At 37.7% G+C, this 21,618-nt stretch overlaps 1 protein-coding gene across 1 annotated transcript in view; it reads right to left on the reverse strand.

Moving 5' to 3' along the window:
* Window positions 1-1,398: 1,398 nt before the first annotated feature.
* CLIC4 (chloride intracellular channel 4) overlaps window positions 1,399-21,618 on the reverse strand; it is a 51,455-nt gene continuing 31,235 nt past the window's right edge. The window contains exons 4-6 of the mRNA XM_014546881.1: window positions 15,381-15,487; window positions 5,991-6,172; window positions 1,399-4,820 (exon numbers count right to left, since the gene is read on the reverse strand). Of these exons, the coding sequence (XP_014402367.1) occupies window positions 4,656-4,820; window positions 5,991-6,172; window positions 15,381-15,487 (454 nt within the window). The 3' untranslated portion in view covers window positions 1,399-4,655. The remainder of the gene's footprint in view (window positions 4,821-5,990; window positions 6,173-15,380; window positions 15,488-21,618) is intronic.

Genomic DNA, 21,618 nt, shown 5'->3' on the forward strand with positions numbered 1-21,618 from the left:
ACAACTTGAGATTTTGTTGGACAATATATTGAATTTATCAATTACTTGAGACAGAATTAAAATTCTTATGCTTTCAGGTTGTCCATCCATGAACATGGTACACCTATCCATTGAACAGATTTCTATTAGGTCCTCTAATATTTTGTGCTTTCCTTCATAAAGGAATTGTACGTTCTTTATTAGATTTAATCCTAAATATCTTACTTTATCCTTTAAAGCCTTTTTATTTTTTTAGGGTGATGTTACAAATCCTAAAAGTGCAAAATGGAATGACACTTTCCCACCCATTTTCCTGAGTCACCCAGTTTTCCTCCAGAAGAAACCAATGTTACTAGATTACCTATTAATTTTAATGTGGTAAATATTAGTATACTAGAGGCCTGGTGCATGAATTCATGCATGGGTGGGGTCCAGGGGGTGGGGGGCGGCGGCACATGTTCGGCCCTCTGGGTAGGCGGTGGGACGCCCATGCCAACCTGGGATCCGGATCGGTCCCGCTGACATTCGCGCTGGTTGTTGGGAGCCACCTGGTGGCTTTTATATTGTTTCTTTTTTGCGGAGCATTTAGAGAAGGGAAGCAGCCATGGTGCCCAACACTGACTTCCAGGAGGCTGGCAGCGCTGTCAGGATCATGCTGGCGGCACTGGTCTGTCAGTGCCTGGTTCGTTCTCTGGAGATTGGACCTGTAGGACTACTGAGGGAGTGAGTGGCTGCCGCTGGCCTGGTGGGCCACTGGGACAGGTTGGTTAGCTGAGTGGAGTTGCCATTGTTGGAAGCACACTGACCACCAGGGGGCAGCTCCTGCATTGAGCATCATAGCAACCTGTTGTTCCAGTCATTCTGATGGGTTGGTCATTTAGGCTTTTATATATATAGTTATATTGATTTTTTTGTTCCTCATTCTTGTATCTAAGTAATCTGGCTGAATTTTCTTATTTCTAGTAGTACGTTGGTCTTGGATTTCTTTTATGTATATGCATTCACCTGCAAAGAACAATCATTTGGTCAATTCTTCTCAGTGATTTTAATGCACTGGCTAGGATGCTGCTCTAATAAAGTAGCTGGAAATAGCTGTGATAAAGGGCAATCCTGTCTTATTCCTGACTTTAATGAAAGGGCTTCTGTTTCATATTTATATATGAAATTTGTTGGAAGTTCTTGGCAGATGTCTTTATCAGATTTGTTAAAATTTTACCTCTGTTCTATTTTGCTAAGAATGAGTACCATTACAGTTCTTATGAAATTGTTTATGCACCAATTGAGGTCATATGGGTTTTCCTCTTTAATGTATTAATTGTGCTGAATCACCCACTCGTGGGGGAAAAAAGTCTCAAATAAAACACTTTTACCCCAAATTATCATTTATTTTCATGAGGGGGGAGAAAAAAGAACCTTTAATGATAGTGAAAATATACTTTATTTTAATACAATAGCTGCCAGCAATATACTGGGTCCAGAGACAAAAGAAAAATACAAGCATTCTTCAATAGGCTTTCATTTGCCTTTTCAAATAATTTTAAAGGAAATACTCCAATTCTATTCAACATTATGACCTGGGGAGTTGAAACATTTTTCCATAATAAAAATATAAATTTGACAGCCCCAACATTTGATACTTTGTAAAGAATGGAATAAAAAAGCCCACATAGTATATAGATAATGAATGCTTCCCTCTCTTTGAATCAAATACTATTACAGCCAGTATAAGAAATTGGTTGATCAATCAACTTGATGAAATGTGTATCAAAATGTTCATGAAAAAAATATGTATTTATCATGTTTACCTTGTAGATATTTTCTAAATGGATATTTTAAATGCACAGAAATAAAAGCTATTTACATGCAACTCTGGAGAGACTCAAAACTCAACAGAAGTAAAACTGCCTAAATTCTAGAGTTGATCAATTTAGGGTAAGAGTATGTGTCAGAAATGTCTTAATTGTATACAGATTGCTCAGGGGCTTAAAGGTAAGTTGTCTAAACCAAAGTTACCAAGAAAAAAGTCTTATATTAATTTCATCACAAGTCAACAATCCTAGTAAAAGAAGGTAACAGAGCTGTACAGAAAAACTGCATTTACTCTTTCTTTTTAAAGGAAGTCATCAACTGAAATGGAGAACTTCCATGAACACGAAAACTTCACAGAATCCCTTGGGAAACAGAGCTTCCACTCAGACTCTAATCTCCTGGTTGGTTTAAGTCAAGGGGGAAATGATTCAGTAGTTGCCGAAATAATAACAGATGATTTCCATTATATAACCCATACACCACATGAATTGTCATGTAAACTTTTATTCCCAAATCTTCTAAGATTTAAGCTATCATCTTTGTACAAATATAAGATGGGGTAAAAGAGCATTTGCTGGGATCACCCTATTTACCGTCTTTTGTCCATTTGCCAATCTCAATTTCATTAACTAATTTCCCTGATAAAAGCAATGAGGTCTTTCTACAGAGAAAAAATCATTCTGCCTTCATCAATGTTGTAATAGTCCTACCTGTTCCTTGGACATTGAGAGGGATGCATCATGGGATACATTTTTTAAAGATAGAGAACAATCATCGGATAAATTTTTCAAAGATAGAGAATAAATATTCAAGGTAAAAATACTTCACAATTGAGTTTTAGACTGTATTTTTCATCATACTATTTATTCATTAGCTCTCTATTCCACACCACTTAGCCCACCCTTCACTGGAAAGAACAACACCCCTTCTTTTGACTCTTTTCACCTCTAAGCTCTGAAGCAAGGTTCAATGTTACCCGGATGCCAAGTTACCACTATTTAAAAATAGGGAAAGTGATGATGGCTGTCTGTGTAGTGGTGGCAGATGTAACATTTCTACCCAATGAAGCTAATGCTATAGAATTTCTCAATAGATAACCTGTAGTAGTTCTTCCTGGAACCAGATAAATCAGCATCCAATATTAATTACACAAAAGGTGGGTGGGTGCTCAAACTTTTGATCAGCAATAGAGAATTTTAAGAAAAAGCAACAACAAAAAAAAATCTCCCTGAGCCAAATAGATACAATATGGAGCTTTACTTATCTTTTTGTACTAATTACTGGTACATTAAAAAAAAATGCAGTATGCTTATAAAAATCAGGTTGCTTCCATACAGCCAGTGCTTACTAAATGTTAGCATATCAAAGGGAGGAAATCATTGCCATTTTAAAGCAATATACTTAAAATTTCCAAAAACAGCCTATGAGAAATAGGCTTCTTAAACAAGTTAGGTATAAAAAAAAATTACTGAAAGTTCTGTAGTAAAAACTCTATCCAGAAAGTCCAATTGAAAAAAAAATGAGTAAATAAACAGCAAACTCGTTTTGTTTTCACTAAGCTCATCCTCTCTTGTTAGAGCACAAATAATTCCTGCTTTAGAACTTCAATTTAAAAAAAAAAAACAACATGCAGAATGCTATTCCTCAACGTGGCTGCAGAAAAACGTAATGGAAGGAAACACAATGGCTGACATTAGGCAAAACTGCTGTAAATATGCACTCACCATAACAACTATAATTTAGTCCAAAAGGCGTAAGCCCAAAGTCTAACGGTAAATGGGGGTGGATGGAACAGCTGCTAATCTGTGTGTTTTGTCTTATTTTCAATATAGGATGGAGAATGGGTTTTTTGGTTTCCCACATAAGCTTTATTCTATTTGATATTTTGACAAACCTTAATTTCTGTGTTAATTTTTACCTTCCTATTCATAGTACTGCTATAGCTAAGTCAACTAAATAGTAGTTTATGTAGTGTTGCTCAAAAGATCTACAAACAGCAAGATCTATGCTGACGTAAAAAGGAGCGTTTTAAAATAAAGAAAGCAGTAATGTTCCAAATGAATGGCACTGGGCAAAGTACGTTAGCAAACACCACACTGAGACAGGTACAAGGTGCCCGTTGGTTTAGTTTATATGGATAAGATGCTCAAAAAAAGATTGAGAATATTATCCCTCCCTCTGAACTTTTAGCTTCTACATAGTGTCAGATGTTATCATTGGTGTAAAGAATAAATGCTTTTAGGAAACGTGAAAATCCATGTACAAAACAGAATAGCAAAATCTGTAGTGACTTCCTGTGGAAGGCTCTCTCCTCTGGTGGTGAAACCTTCAGCACTTCTCCAGGACAGACTAAACTGAAACAGAGGGTTTTGATACAGTAGCAATCCTTTCATATACTCTTACTAAATATAAAACTCCAAAAATACATAAATATCCCTTGTACCATGCATTATGCACCAGTTTGGGGCTGACTGATGAGGTCATGCTTACCAGTTTTAACAGTTAAACATTGCACCTCAAAAGTCCTGCCATCTATAACACAGTGAAAGGACAAAATGGGGAGGGCTCTAGAGATAGGAAACTACCTCTAAAGTAAAAAAGTTTGTGATGAACTGTCTCCAAATTAGAAGAGAGGAGGATATGGGTTAGGGGAGGTAGGCAGGGTAAAATAATTTTAAAATAATACTGCTTAGGAGTGTATGTTTAAAGATAGCTACTATACCTTATCTATCCTTTATCCTAATCTTGAATAACTGCCATATTCATGCAAAATAAAATTTCTATTTTATAGGAAGAGGAGCAGTCTGTTAGAAAAAGCATATTCTTAATCAGGAAGTGATGTGAAGACCTCTCTCAGAAGTGCTGTTTTACTTGGTCAGTCTTTTGGCTACATCATTATATGCTATTTCAACCTCCTTATCACTGGGGCAGGTATTGGTGAACTCGTCCCTACTATAAGCATTAGTTAAGTATCTCCAGATGCCAGTCATTCTTTTTGGAATATCAAAGTTGCGATATTTTTTGGCCACCACCTGAAAGACAAAGAGATCAAAAGTTAACATTTATTTTCCATGTTAACCAGAAACATCTCTAGATTTTAAGGAAAACTGATTTTGTGAAACTCTGAGAACTCCTTCTATTTGAAAGAAAGCTTAATGTCCTCTATACCATTCTATCAATTTCATCAGAGAGGGGGAGAATGAAGTTAGAAGTCACCTTCAATCTAACTAGAATCCTATATAATAAAAGGCCAATATGCAAATCGACCAAACGGTGGAACAAGTCGCTATGACATGCACTGACCACCAGGGGGCAGACGCTCAATGCAGACACTTAGCCAGAAGCCGAGCTCAGGGCTGGCGAGTGCAGTGGCAGTGGCGGGAGCCTCTCCTGCCTCGGTGGCAGTGCTAAGGTGCAGTGAGCGAAGTGGTAAGGAGCAAGTAAGCAGGTGGTAAGGAGCGAGGGGTCCCAGACTGCGAGAGGGATGTCTGACTGGAGTGGGCCTAAGCCAGCAGGCAGACATCCCCTGAGGGGTCCCAGACTGCAAGAGGGCACAGGCCGGGATGAGGGAAGCCCCCCCTTCTAGTGCATGAATTTCGTTCACCGGGGCTCTAGTTTTAAATAATGACGAGGACTGCAAACCACACCAGAGATTGAGAAATGTGACACTGACTGCAAACACCTGCCCTGGCCATCCAGAGAGACGGCCATGGGAAATCCCTGGGCAGATACTTAAAACAAACACACACTATTTTAGATCTGTTTTCCTCTATCTCAACCTTTACTGCACAACTAGTGTTTATTACTATTCTATTTAGCAGTGTCTCATACAATACGTGCTCAATAAGCATGTTTCCCTTGGATAGAAAAAGCCAGGTGATCACAGAGCAGAATCTGATTACATGTCAGTTAGCAAACTCCAATCCAAAGTTACCTGTTACATCTCTGAATTTTTATGCAGTCAGAGAAAAATGTAATATCCCTCTTTCTCACACACCTCAATTTTCAGACATAATTTCCATTTCATTAACTCTATGATGTGTAAGGCCTAAGCAGTGTTAAAGTACACTATTTGGGGTGGGGGTAGGGGGGAGTCCTAGTCATGTCAGAAGATCAGAAAAGTTTACGCACGAAGAAGTGCTGTCTTAGTACATAGTTGACTAGGTCTAGTGGCAATGAGACACCACATCCTACGGGCCTACCTTCACAATGTGCAGTTTGGGCAGCAGGTTGCAATCAGCCAATGTCATTTCATTGCCATCCAGAAATTTACGTGTGGAACACTTAATGTCCTCCATGCTATTCTCATCAATTTCATCAGGGAGGGGAGAATTCAGATATTCATCCAGTTTCTGCAGTGTCTTCAAGAGACCCCTCTCCAATGCTGAAAGAAAGATGGGAATACGATGAGAAGGGAGCCCACCCAAGCCCAAAGTAGAAGCATGACTTTCAGTCAGTAACTGTTTGTCAAATGCTCGCTCTGACACTAAGCACAAAGACAAAACAGACAAGGTGCCTGCCCTCCTGGGCTTACTTACATGGGGCAGAGGCGTGAGGCAGATTTGTTCAGATAAATATCAAAACAAGCATGACAGTTTCAGACAGTGGTGTCTGTAAAATCTTGTTAATAGCTCAACAACCCACATATGAATACATAGCATAGATGATGTTTAAACTGGAAAGATTAGCCATAGCTGGTTTGGCTCGGTGGATAGAGTGTCGGCCTGTGGACTGAAGGGTCCTGGGTTCGATTCCAGCCAAGGGCACATGCCTGGGTTGCAGGCTCATTCCCCAGTACGGGGTTTGCAGGAGGCAGCCCATCAATGATTCTCATCATTGATGTTTCTCTCTCTCCCCCACCTCCTCTCTAAAATCAATAAAAATATATTTTAAAAGATGATAAAAATAATAAACTGGAAAGATTGGTGAGAAAGAGCAAATCTTCTATTTCAATTCTAGGGAAGAAAATCCTGCTGAAACAGATTTTTTACTTTCAATTTTAAGTTCTACTCCCCTACGAATATTTGGATTTTTCACCACAAAATGTGTTGTTAAACCCCAATGCAAACAATCTGAGCAAAAAACCTGGAGTTTTTGCACTAATATTACACAAAAAGCCAAGAATAGCATATTGCATACTAACATGAAAAACAGAAGTCAGATTAGAGCTGAATTGAGGGTGTCTCTAGACAAATAGATTAAGATGCTATAATTGTGATTTAGAGAGAAGTGGGACAGAGCCAACCCTGTATATCTGGAAAGTCAAGTTAGTGACCTTCGTAGAGAGGAGGTGGGGACACCATTAGAAAGGAATATGGAATAAATATAGACAGATCTTCTCTCATCCTTTCTTAACCTTAACCTTCCCAATCCACCTTCACCCCCCACTCCCAGAATATATAAACTTACACAAATGATTATAGTACTTGGTTGTAAAAGAAAGTTAAATATTATGAGTTGACAACCTTTTTAGCTATAAATTTGAATAAAGTTGGATCTATTATGGGAAAAGGCAAGTTCTACATGCTGCCTATTAGATATTTCACCAGCAACATAAATATATCCTAACCCAACACTTCTTCTTCCAAAATGCTCCCACCTACTCATCCCTTGGTCCCTTCAAGTAGTTCAAACAATAGACAGTGGCCTTAACTAGATAAAAAGGAATGATGGATTTTACACTGAAATAAGTCGGACAAAGACAAATACAGAGATACCTCATCTGACTGGGTCTGCTTGACTGTGCTTCAGATATTGTGTTCTTTACAAATTGAAGGTTTGTGGCCACTTGTGTTGAGCAAAGTTTATCAGTGCCATTTTTCTTTTCTTAAAAAATATTTTTTTATTTATTTCAAAGAGAGGAAGGGAGAGGGAGAGAGAGAAAAACATCAATAATGAGAGAGAATCACTGATCGGCTGTTTCCTGCATGACCCCTCCTGGGGATCGAGCCCGAAACCCCAGCATGTGCCCTGACCACGAATCGAACCGTGACCTGGTTAATAGGTCAATGCTCAACCACTGAGCCACACTGGCAGGGCTCAGTGCCATTTTCAACAGTGTTTGTTCACTTCATGTCTCTCTGTCACATTTTTGGTAATTCTTGCAGTATTTCAAACTTCCTCATTGTTATTATATTCGTTATGGTGATAGCTGATTCGTGATCTTTGATGTTAATATTGTAACTATTTAGGGGCACCACAAACCACACCCATATCAAACGGAACATGTTGTGTGTGTTCCGACGGCTCCACTGACCGGCCATTTCCCATTTCTCTCCTTCTCCTCAGGCCTCCCTATTCCCTGAGACACAACAATATTAAAATAGGCCAATTAAAAACCCTACATGGTCTCTAAGTATTCAGTGAAAGGAAGAATCACATTATTTCTCACTTTAAATCAAAAGCTACAAATGATTAAGCTCAGTGAGGAAGGCATGTTGAAAGCCAAGGTAGGCCAAAAGCTAGGCCTCTTGTGCCAAACAATCAGCCACGCTGTGAATTCATGCAAAGGAAAGTTCTTGAAGTTCTGCAGCCCATGGATCAAGGAGTAATTTTGACTTTCAAGTCTTATTTAAGAAATATATTTTGTAAAGCTATCGCTGCCATAAATCATGCTCCCTTTGATGGATCTGGGCAAAGTACACTGAAAACCTCTGGAAAGGAGTCACCATTCCGGATGCCATTAAGAACATTCATGAGTCATGGGAAGAGGTAAAAAATACCAACATTAACAGGTGGGAGGTGGTGGATTCCAGCCCTCATGCATGACATTGAGGGGTTTAAGATTCAGTGGAGGAAGTGGCTGCAGATGTGGAGGAAACAGCAAGAGAACTAGAATCAGAAGTAGAGCCTGAAGATGTAACTGAATCACTGCAATCTCATGATAAAACGGATGAGGGGTTGCTTCGAATGCATGAGCAGAAAAAGTGGTTTGCTGAGATGAAATCTACTGGTGAAGATGCTGTCAAGATTGCTGAAGTGACAACAAAGGATTAGAATATTGCATGAACTCAGTTCAAACAGCAGCAGCAGGGTTTGAGAGCACTGACTAATTCTGAAAGAAGTTCTATTGTGGGTAATATGCTATCGAACAGCATCACATACTACAGAGAAACCGTCCATGAAAGGAAGAATCAGCCAAGGAGGCAAACTTCATTGTTCTTATTTTAAGAAATTGCCATAGTCACCCCAACCTGCAACCACCACCACCCTGATCAGTCAGCTGCCAACATGGAGTCGTAAGAAACTGCCATAGCCACACCACCACCCTGATCAGTCAGCTGCCAACATGGAGTCAAGACCCTGCACCGCAAAAAGATTATGATTCATAAAAGACTTGTGCACTCACTAGATTATAGTAGGAACATAACTTTTATATGTACTAGGAAGCCAAAAATTCATGTGACTCGTTTACTGAGATATCGCTTTATTGCAGTGATCTGGAACAGAACCCACAGTATCTCTGAGGTACGCCTGGACCATATTGTTTAACTTATATGTAGAATCTGAAGAGCAAAACAAATGAACAAACAAAACTCATAGAAACAGAGAATAGATGGATGGTTATTAGAGGGAAAGGAGGCTGGGGAATGGGCAAAATTGGTGAAGGGGGAAACTAGAATTATTGTGGTGATTATAGCATATACAAAGATCACATTGTTATGTTGTACACCTGGAAACGAATGTAATGTTACAGACCAAGTTTACCACAGAAACATTGGGATGATGATTATAATTGTCTAAATTTCCATGATAGCTAAAAATAAAAGACTGCACAAAAAGTTTTTTAAATGCAAAAAAGGCAGTATCACTGAATATCTTGTAGTTTTTAATATGCTTTTTAAAAATGTATTGGTGTGGTGATTGCCAGGCGGAGGGGGCAGAGGGGAGGTGGAGGGTATAGGGGGCATATATGGTGATGGAAGGAGACTTGACTTGGTATGGTGAACACACAATACAGTGTACAGATGATGTGTTGTGCGGATGTGTGCACCTAAACCTATATAATTTTGTTAACCAGTGTCACCCCAATCAATTCAATAGAAAGAAAGAAAAATTTATTAGTTATGTTCAGTCCTTGATACAGGTACTTTCTATTACTATTACATTTTAAAACCTTTATATTTTTAAACTCAGGGCTGGTTTACATTAAACTAATAGTCTACTAAATCATGAACTTCTTCCTTGTATGATTACAATGAACAGAAGCATGGCCAGTAAGGAAGATAACATTGCCTAAATTTAAACACTGAAATGATTTTTGAAATGGATTTGAGTGGTATGGCAAGTGAGCAAGCTAGTAATCTTCAACCTATTCTAAATAAATCCTTTTTATGAATTAATTTTCAAATGTATCCAATAGAAAATAAAATATCTTAAATTTACAAGGTTTATATCATATGATGCTTAGGATCCCAGATGTAAGGCACGAACTAAAATTAAGATAACAAAACATTACAATTATTCTTCTTTCTATAATTTTGGGCTTAGCACAGCACCTGCAATCAAGTTGAATTGTTGTACCTGACTAGAATCTTGGGTAATTTTTCAAAGTTAGAAATGTCAGAATAAAAGGTATATTAGTGAACACAAAGAATGCTGAATTAGTTTGCTACAATTTTTATGTGTCAATATAAGGGATGGCCAACAAAATAAAGAAAAATAGAAGTATCGAAAGGCACTAAAGAGCATCATTTAATAAACAAGTTTTGAAACTATCACAAAGGAATTTGAAGTTGGTTGAGAATAAGAAAATGTAAAGATTAACCACTAGGAGGCAGTAGCTAGCCACCAGAAAGTAGCTCCTTGTCTTTTGTAATTAATAAGTAGCACTATTGTTCTCCAATACCCCTGCTGTAGTAACACTCGCATCTCTAAAAAGGTCTTTCAAAGGCTCTCAAAAAAATGAGTAAGTATAATAGAAGCCATACAGTCAGTTTTAAATTATGGAAATCAAAACACCCTTTTTTGCCTAAGAGAACACAGCAAAATTTAAGATTAGCACACATGCACACACCAGGGTCAGAAGTATAGGGAAATGAATACGAAATTTCACGTTAGTGGAAATATTAACTGGTATACACTTTTGGAGAATAAAATGTTTTAACCTATTTGGGATCTAGTACAAGGCAGTATTGTTTGTCATAATGAAAAAAACCGGAGACAATCTCAATGTCTATCAACAGGGATATGGTTAAAAATCCATGTTATGAAATATTAAGCAACATTTCTTAGACAATGAAGTAAAGTTCGATATTCTAAAGAATTTCCACCACATAATATGTGAAAAAGACAAGTGCATAATGTAAATATATAAATACACATTTATGTACACTGCAAAATTACATAGAAAAAAGGATGTGTACTGTTGGGGAAGAGATTACATAATGTGATTAAGGAGCACTGAAATTTTATTAAATTTATATTTATACTACTTGAACTTTTTAAATAAGCAAGCATAACTCTATTACCTGCATAATTCGAATGAGTAAACATAAGGCAGAAACCAGTAAATGTAACAAGTCCCTAATTGTTGTAGAAAACAATACAATTCACAAAGAAGAAAACAAAAATTATGAACACTTACATGGATAAAACTGTATTTTAAATCTCCTGCTAGTTTTAATAAAGGGTAATCTGAACAATGTTTAAAGGCTAGGTAACACATTAGAGGAAAACACGAGAAGTAGTGCGTATTTAAAGATGGTTAAATATATAATGCAGTTTCATAGCTACAATGATTAACAATCATCCTCTGATTCCACTTTTCCAGAAAGAAAGGAAGGGAAGGAGAATGAATCTTGAATGAATAGGAACTTATTAGAACCTAAAGATTCAATTTCTCCATTTAAAAATAGGAATTTGGACATTAAGGAATATGCTTCAAAGCATATAATGGCAGGTTTTCATCGCTAGTAAATTCAGGGAAATGAAGAATATTATAAATACCAAACAGACTAATAAATTATCTATTAGTTACATTTGGGGGCTTAATAAGTTATATAAATTAACTGGGGGGATAAACAGATTTGGGACAGGTCGTACCTAACCCATCCCCGTAAAAGGAATTACTCATTAATCTCCTTTAATGCTTCAAAAGATTTCACAAACTCTTACTCCCAACCAACTTGGACATGTTACCAAAAGAATTATATATTTTACCTATCAATCTCTCTATCTCTCAATCTATCTATCATCAGTGTTTATTTTATTCTTTAAATCTTATGTTTACTTTGGACCCCAACCTAAAATACTGTAGCATCTAGGCATTTAATCCCTTACTTAGAATGAGGTCTTAAAATTGCCCAAAGCTTTGTAAAATATTAGAGTTTATAAAATATTTCACAGGCTGGTAAAACTAATCAAAGACCTGCCTATAATGACTTACCATATAAAATAACAAATCCATCTCTATGTAAGTTGTTCATTATTTGGAGAAATAAGGAGGTGGATCATTCATTTACTCTGCTTATTTAAGGCATTTAATTGTATGAGACAGGTAAGAGACTTGCAACAAATATACATAAGGGAGACCCATTAAGGTACAAAATTATTTGGAACATTGTTTTCTAAAGTCTCATGGCAGTGACAGGCCCCTGTGGGGAGAAGTTGCTTAGCAACTGGAATTCTTATTTACCAACAGGTAATTTAATATAAGGCCTTCTAAGTTATGCACTGTGTAATCCACTGTTGTTTGTTCTTATTGGTTACAGAATTCTAAGGACAGTAAGCATAGGTGGCTACTTAAGACAGTAACAAATTGATAGGAAAAAATAGAATACAAAGCTATACTTAAATGACTCATTCTCTGCCCCCAAACCTGTCCACCAAAGCAATTTTTTTAAGCAAACACATTTTTTTCCTCTCCTCCCCACCAAGTGTCAAAAGAAATTCAACCACTCTCCAGCTTCCAAAAGCCACAAAGAGAAATGAAAACATTATGATTTAACTAAGAGCATTCAAAGAACTATGCAGCAAGAGCATCTGGGTATAAAAGACAGTTTTATGAAAAGGAAAGGTAGAAGAGTATAGAAACTGTGGACAGAGCGTGCTCCAGTGTAACTGTTTACTTAGTGTGTAAAAGGCTTAGACAGAAACACGAGTCAGAAAAAAAATCAATTACGAAGGAGAGTTGCTCCCAAACAAGACAGCCTCTCGAACATATTTAATAGATGTAAGCCAGGCCTGAGCACTAACCTTCTCCCTTGTCTCCCTTCACTGTAGAAAAACATTTCATGCAGTGAATATTAATTATTCCAGGAACCATTGAAATTCAATACTAATTTTTAAAATGCAATAATAATTTTTTAAAAGCCTGAAAAGCTTGGAAATCTGTCTAAATGATAAGGAAATCAGCAACTGTTTCAATTTTTTAAAAAATGTTATTCTTGCTTAAACAGCTCTGATCCCCCACCCCACCCGATCCTGCTTTCATACTCTTGGCCATTTGCTGCCATAAACTCCTACCCAAAAGAACCCCTCTAGGGTCATCCACAGCGTTAGGGACAAAAAAACAGCAAGAGGCAAATCACTCACTTCAGATCACCCTACACTCAGAAGTTTCTCCCACATATTAAATTTTGTAAGGGTGGCACGGAGCAGCAGAGAAATAAGATGTCAGGAATCTTGGTAACAAGTGCTCTGTTGCGTTGTTACAAAGTTTTCCTACTTTGAGAATTCATTAGTAACACAACAGCTTTGTATTCAAAAAGCACACAAATGTATATTTTATATATTTAAATATCACATATTCATATATTTCTTCTTTAAATAGGAAAATATATATGAAAAAAAATTCAACAGTCTATAGGGGTGGGGAACCTTTATTCTGCCAAGGGCCATTTGAATATTTATAAGATTATCTGAGGGCCATACAAAATTATCAGCTTAAAAAATTAGCCTGTTATATTTGGTCAAACATTTAATTAACTCACCCCTAATGCCTTGGCAGGGCCAGACCAAATGATTTCATGGGCCTTTGCCCACAGACAGGACGCTCCCCACCCCTGTAAAACAATGGTGGAGTCCCTGATCAGGTAGCTCAGTTGGTTAAGGCGTCATCCTGATACCCCAAGGTTGCTGGTTCCATCCACAGCCAGGGCACAAGAATCAATCAATGAATGCATAAATAAGTGGAACAAAATCAAATCAATAAATAAAAACAAAAATAAAAACGATGATTAAAACCTTTAGGAGCTAGCTTTTTGGTTATTGTTGTTAGTCTTAATTAAATACTAATGCTCTCCCTATACAGTTTCTTAACATCCCAAAGGAAAGAAAAAGTTGTTAGTCTTAATTAAATACTAATGCTCTCCCTATACAGTTTCTTAACATCCCAAAGGAAAGAAAAAGGATTGTTAGTCTTAATTAAATACTATACAGTTTCTTAACATCCCAAAGGAAAGAAAAAGGGAAATTAGTGGATGGTGGGGTTAAACAGGTTCATTAAATGGGACCTTTCAGCCCAGCCGATGTGGCTCAGTTGCTTGGGCATCCTGCCGTGCTCTGAAGGGTTGACGATTTGATTCTGATCAGGACACATGCCTGAGTTGCAGGCATGATCCCCATAGGGAGCATTCGGGAAGGAGCCATTCAGAGGCAGCCAATTGATTCGCTCTCACATCAATGTTTCTCTTTCTCTTTCTCTCTCTTCCTCTTCCCTTCCTCTCTCTCTAAAATTCAATTTTAAAAAAATGGCGGGGGAGACAATACAAAAGGACCTCTTTCAAAGAGGCTTCCCTCCAATATACCAAATATAAGTTTGGTGAATGAACTAATGAGAGAGTGTATCCTTTAATAAATAAAAGAAAATCACATCCCTATTACCTAAACCATTCTCACCATGAAAATGTGACTTGAAATTAAAATCCTACTTTTAGGATGCAGAGAAATTTGGAAGGCTGGTGAGTCTAAAGGCTCTCTTAGAGCAAATCCAAAAATTGCTCTGTAAGGATAATTAGCACAAAAACCCACTGAGGCTGATTTTAGAATGCTGGCACCTAACAATAAACAAGATTTAGTAATGGTTTAAATTAAGCGCCATCAATCCATTGTTTTTTGTTTGTTTGTTTGCTTGTTTGTTTATGTTTTTTAAATATATTTTATTGATTTTTTTACAGAGAGGAAGGGAAAGGGATAGAGAGTTAGAAACATTGATGAGAGAGAAACATCGATCAGCTGCCTCCTGCACACCCCCTACTGGGGATGTGCCCGCAACCAAGGTACATGCCCTTGACTGGAATCGAACCTGGGACCCTTCAGTCCACAGGCTGACGCTCTATCCACTGAGCCAAACCAGTTAGGGCTCAATCCACTGTTTTTGATGCGCCATTAGTTCTTTGCATAGCTCCCTTCACACAATATGAGAACAAATTCTCTCAATAAACATTTTATCACACACCTACTATATTGCTAGGTACTGTCCCATGATCTAAGGAATTAACCTGGTTTTTCTCAAATCTCTGATCAACTGTGAAAGCCAGTTTTTAACACATATGGGAATGTCTGGACTCCAAAGTATTCATTTATAATCATTCTCATAATAGGGGTGGTGGTTGTTTTTTTGCAGTGATAATCCAAACATTCTTTTTTACCTTCATTAGCCTCTGGCCTTGAATTCTTAATATATGCAGAGAACTTGGCAAAGATGTCCATTCCAGCAGTATTTGATTCTGGGTGCTTTGGCGAAAGCTTTAAGTACCTAAATGGAAAAGTGATAATGTATTACAGATCCCCAAAGATACATTAGCATAAATCCCCTCAATCAACAAACCATTGTGCTAGCAGTTACTAGACATCTTTTAATAGTTATTATTACTCTAAGAAATACCATCATCTGTTTTCTAGGATATTTTTAAAAAATATATTTTTACTGATTTCAGAGAGGTCATCATCTGTTTTCTAGGATATTTTTTAAAAATATATTTTTACTGACTTCAGAGAGGAAGGGAGGGGGAGAGAGAGAAACATCAACGATGAGAGAGAATCACCAACTGGCTGCCTCTTGCAAGCCCCACACTGGGGATCGAGCCCACACCCTGGGCATGTGCCCCAAGCGGGAACCAAACCCTGACCTCCTGATTCATAGGTCGACACAACCACTGAGCCATGCCAGTCGGGCTGTTTTCTAGGATATTTTTAAGATTTTTTTCCTTAGGAAACAAAGCTCTGCACAGTGTTTTGTTCACACATTAATATTCTTGGTTGCAAGTCCCACACTGGGGATCGAGCCCACACCCTGGGCATGTGCCCCAAGCGGGAACCAAACCCTGACCTCCTGATTCATAGGTCGACACAACCACTGAGCCATGCCAGTCGGGCTGTTTTCTAGGATATTTTTAAGATTTTTTTCCTTAGGAAACAAAGCTCTGCACAGTGTTTTGTTCACACATTAATATTCTTGGCAATCAAAAGGTATCCGCACTCCACCTACGTTTTACAAACTAAAATGCTGAGGAGACTGTCTACTTGTTCAGAGACTTGTGCCAAGCCAGTGGGCACTTTAGAAAGAGATCCCTCGAGCGGCGCTAAGGAAACTTCCTGTGACGATGGAAATATTCTGTATCTGAACTGTCCAATCGGTATCCCATTAGTGATATGTGGCTATTTGAACATGAATTTAGAGTCACAGCAATTAAATCAAGTTAAGAATTCGCATTCTTCCAGCCGCAGAGCTTTCTTAAGTAGGAATGCTAGCCCGATGCTGGTGTGTGGTGCCCTGAACCAGCCCTGGGCAGCAGCGCCAGAGAACCCTGACAGCAGCAAAGTCTAGGCTGGTCAGCATCTTGTTCATCCAGAGGGTTAGGGGCAAAAGCAGCGAAAGGCAGATCACTCACTTCAGATGACCCTACTCAGGACTTTCCAAAACCTCTTCTATATTAAATTTTGTAAGGGGCACTGAGCAACAGAAAAATAAGATGGCGGGAATTTTGCTAGCAAGTGCTCAGTTGTGTTGTTACAAAGTTTTCCTACTTGGAGAAGTTATTAGTGACACAACAGCTTCAAAAAAAATGACACAAATGTGTATCTTACGTATTTCAATTTCAAACACACATGCCCATATGTTTTTTCCTCAAATTGGAAAGTACATGTAAAAAAGTTTAACACTTTGCTCTTGCCTCTGGCATCAGCTCCAGGGATTCAGGGCTAAAGGAATTCAGACTCAAAGAACCACTTTAGGAAAAGTTTATCTGCTAAAAGGCCCTCCAAAACTTCACCGGAAAATGGGCTTTCGGGGCAGTAAGACTTTAGAAAAATATCTTATATTGAACTATAATTTAGATTTATTTATATATTTTAAGGTACTGTTTTACCACTTTAAATTAAAGATGAAGATGAGGTATTTTTAGATAGAAATTTAGTTCAATTGCGAGGTGTGGTTTCAGGTTAGTTCTTATAGTCATTATTTTTTACACTTTACTATTTTGAATTCAAGAAATAATGCATTTTCTAAAAATTGGACACAGTAGCCCTAGCCGGTTTGGCTTAGTGGATAGAGTGTCCGCCTGCGGACTGAAGGGTCCCGGGCTCAATTCTGGTCAAGGGCACATGCCTGGGTTGCAGGCTCAGGCCCCAGTAGGGGGTGTGCAGGAGGCAGCCAATCAATGATTCTCTCTCATCATTGATGTTCCATCTCTTTCTCCCTCTCCCTTCCTCTCTGAAATCAATTTTTAAAATAATAAATAAATAAGTAGATAGATAGATAGATAGATAGATAGGACACAGTATTCTATATGGGTAAGAAGAATATAAAATATCTATGGAACATTTATATGTTCAAGCTATCTTTCTTTTTTAATATCTCTCAATTTTTAAGCTTAAAGATTTCTCTTATAAACAAAAGTATTTAAATAACTATTTTTAGTGAAAAATTATAGTAAGTTAATTTCTCCTGAGCTTTTATATATACATATATATATTACGTATGTACGTTTTTTTCTTCCCATCTATAGAAAACCTTATCCCCACACACTTTTTTTTGTTTCGCTACCTGAGCTGTAACAGTTAATCCCTTCTTCAACATCCCTGGGTTTCCCTTAACTACAAAAACAACCAACTTCCAACTTAAATGCTTTCACCACTGGTAATACAGTACCTTCATTGACTCATTCCAACAAAAAAAAAAATAGTGCAAGGAACATAAATGCCTATCCAAATACATTTATGTCTTTCTCTAGCCAAGTTTCCAAAATTAGTCTTCTTTTCCCCAACCAATATTTAGCTGTACCAACTTTTTCTACTGAAGTAAACTTCATAATTTCCAAAATAACTTACAGGAAGGCAGGCTTACATTACAGATCATGTATATATTCACTCTTCATGCATGATATTTCTACAGATCATGTATATATTCACTATCCATACATAATAATAATTCTAATTATTATCTATTATGTGTCAGGCATTGTACTAAGTGTTGGGGATGTAATGATGAGCATTTCTATATGAGCACACTTGGTAGAGATCTATTTTGATGAACAGGTAAGAGTGAAGGACTGTCAATCAGCATATCCTTATTCATATGGAAATAGACGCTATTAAAATTTTTTTTAAACACTGTCTCTAAAGCAGGTTAAACATGCCCTGTTTTTCCCTTCCAAGACAAACCATTCAGTGTGTGTTCTTAACTTAATGCATACAATACTATAGCTACAAGAGACCTTCTCAATGTTTCATTTTGCCTAAAAGGAATTATTTTCCAGCCCCAGTCACTAGATTAATTAAAAGTTTCCCCAAACTAAAACACACGTATTTCCAGTCCTCATGTGCAGTGTTGTTAAAACATAAATCAGCCCAGCTAGTGTGGCTCAGTGGTTAAGTGTTGACCTATGAACCAGGAGGTCATGGTTTAATTCCTATAAGGGCACATGCCCAGATTTCCAGCTCAATGATTCTCTCTCATCACTGATTTACTATATCTCTCTCCCTTCCTCTCTAAAATCAATAAAAATATATATTTTAAAAAATTATTAAAACATAACACTGGATTTTAATAAGTCATCAATTATTAGTTTTAACAGCTTGATAAAACAATAACTTTCAATTATTGTGAACATTCATTTTAACATTTAACAAAAGGAAGGCAACTAGTTAATAAAAGGCTACGTGTCAATCATAGAATGGACATGAGCATACTGGATATTTAGACTTTTAGATTAGTTCTTTACTCTGTATTAATGGTAGACTAGCTAATAATATTTCCATCATTTTAGGAAAGGTTTCATATATTTTCTCCTTTCTCGTACTAATGTAAGAATAAAGTCTGGTTATACAGCTTATTAAATTATCCTTATATATTTAACTTTATTTTTTTGTCTGAGAAAGTTTATTTAGAAAATCAGAGAGGTAGAAGAAATCAGCTTAGGAAACAAGTTACAAAGGCAAAAAAAAAAAAAGGGGGGCCCCTGGAACTTAAGCGACAAGGAAGCCCTGACTGGTTTGGCTCAGTGGATGGAGCGTCGGCCTGCGGACTGGAGGGTCCCAGGTTCGATTCCGGTCAAGGGCATGTGCCTTGGTTGCGGGTGCATCCCCAGTGGGGAGTGTGCAGGAAGCAGCTGAATCAATGTTTCTCTCTCATCGATGTTTCTAACTCTCTATCCCTCTCCTTCTCCCTTCCTCTCTGTAAAAATATCAATAAAATATATATTTTTTAAAAGAGACAAAGAAGATGCCCCCAAGGGAAGAGGGAGGGGAAAGGTGGGGGGAAACTCTACAGACAGCAGCACTGGGTCCTCAGTTTTTTTTTTTTTTTTTTAATTGATTTCAGAGAGGAAGGGAGAGGGAGAGAGAGATAGAGTCATCAATGATGAGAGAGAATCATTCGTCGGTTGCCTCCTGCATGCCCAGTACTGGAGACCAAGCACACAACCTGGGCATGTACCCTGACTGGGAATCAGACCCTGACCTCCTGGTTCATAGGCCGATGCTCAACCACTGAGCCACACCGGCCGGGCTGGGTCCTCAGTCTTGAGGGTATTTATCTGGAAGTCGCAGGGGAGGATCCCAAAAGGATATTCATCAGCTTTCCAGGTGAATACATTCAACTTTCATTGCCTGTATTTCTCATTTTTAAAAAAGGCTTCATAATACCTTTGCAAGCTCTTCTCCAAAATTATCTAGCTTTCTCTATCCTTCTATCCTTTTATCAGTAAGTTAGCCAAGTGTATAGTCCTGCTTCAGTTAAAATTCCAAGTTTCAAAGCTTTTTGAAAGCTTTTTTTGGGGGGGGGGGGGGAATGGAGGAGGCAAAGTAGTTCCTTCATTCAAGCAAGGGGAACTAAAAACAAAACCATAAACACTTTCCCCATCGAAGAAAAAAGAGACAGTTTCTTCTTAAAACCTATAGTTACACTGACCAGCAAAAGCTGCTTGATTTAAGCTTTCATTTAGTCTGTAAATGCAAAACAACTCTAGAATAGACAGTTGCCTGTATTTATATTTGTCATGGCTAAATCAGAAGTGCTCACATAAAAACACTCTGTTCTCATTATCATCAAATGCCAAAAACATTTATTAGAAATGCTAGATTTTAGTCTGCCAGCTTGTACAATTCTGCCTTTCGCCTCATCCTATTTGGAAACAAGAAGGCTTATAATTTTGTGAGGAGATCAGCCAGAGTTAAGGACCTGAAGGTCTACCTGTTCTAGAGAAATGACAGTGAGCAGGATGGTCCCTGAATGCCACAGAACAACAAAGGAAAGGGAGAGGAATGCATGTCACAGTCCCAGAAACCCGTCTCCTCCTAGTCCCCCTCTCCGTACAATTCTGCGTGACAGAGACGACTATGCTGCCTGCTGAGCAGTTCACATCATGGGTTGCAGCGCCCACGGAAGGGAAGGAATTCCCAATCCAAACATGCTGCTGCAATGCATATAAACAAAAGCTCGACAGAAGTTAAACCTCACCTACTTTTAAAAAGGACTCATTAAATTCAGTTTGACAACCACCTTCAATCCAGCCTGCTCATCAGAGTAAAGTAAATTTTCTAGGATTTCTCGACCCTTCCTTTAAGCGTGAGCTAGCCTTCAATTTGGTACTCTTTAATGCACAATCCCACTTAAAGACACATTTCACCTCTTTTATAAAAGTCAAACTCAACGAAATGAGAATCAGAAAGAAGACAACAGGAGAAACATAGGTTTTTGAAGTTACATAGACCTGGCTTTGGAATAAGTAGGTCAGCTCTGCCACCATTAACCTTGGACAAATTGTTTGGATTACTCATCTTCGGGTTCTTCATGAAGTCTTTGAGGACTGAGATAATCCACAAAATAATCCATTAATGCACTGTACACAAGGCACATAATGGTACTTGAATGTTAGTTAATAACAGCAGAGGTATTAGCAACATCAAAAACACTCCTTTCTAAATTAAGTGAATTATAAAACTATTTAGGAACTCTCTTTAGATTATAACCTACAACATAAAAGCAAAGAAATTACCCTTAAAGACAATTTAGCACACTGTGAACCCTTTATAACAGAAAGATCTCCAAGTTTTAAATTAAATTATTTAAACTGAAAGGAAAGACCATCTCTGGTTAAAGTATCTGTATGAATACATCCAAACAAAATGAGGCTGAAATTTCTATGTATAAAAAGCAAAGTGAGGGGCTGGGGGAGGCGGCGGCAAAAAAAAAAAAGCAAAGTGAAAATGTTTATTTCCATGGTCCAATTCAAAAACCGATGTCTTACAGAGGACTGGACGTGAAGAAACCAGAATATGCTGATATTAGATCTATTATCTTAATGTCCATTTCCTCTGAGAAAAATAACATGAAGGTCTAATAAAAAATTATTTTTGGCCCTAACTGGTTTGGCTCAGTGGATAGAG

This window comes from Myotis brandtii, unplaced genomic scaffold (assembly GCF_000412655.1).
Source record: "Myotis brandtii unplaced genomic scaffold, ASM41265v1 scaffold456, whole genome shotgun sequence".
NCBI lineage: Eukaryota > Metazoa > Chordata > Mammalia > Chiroptera > Vespertilionidae > Myotis > Myotis brandtii.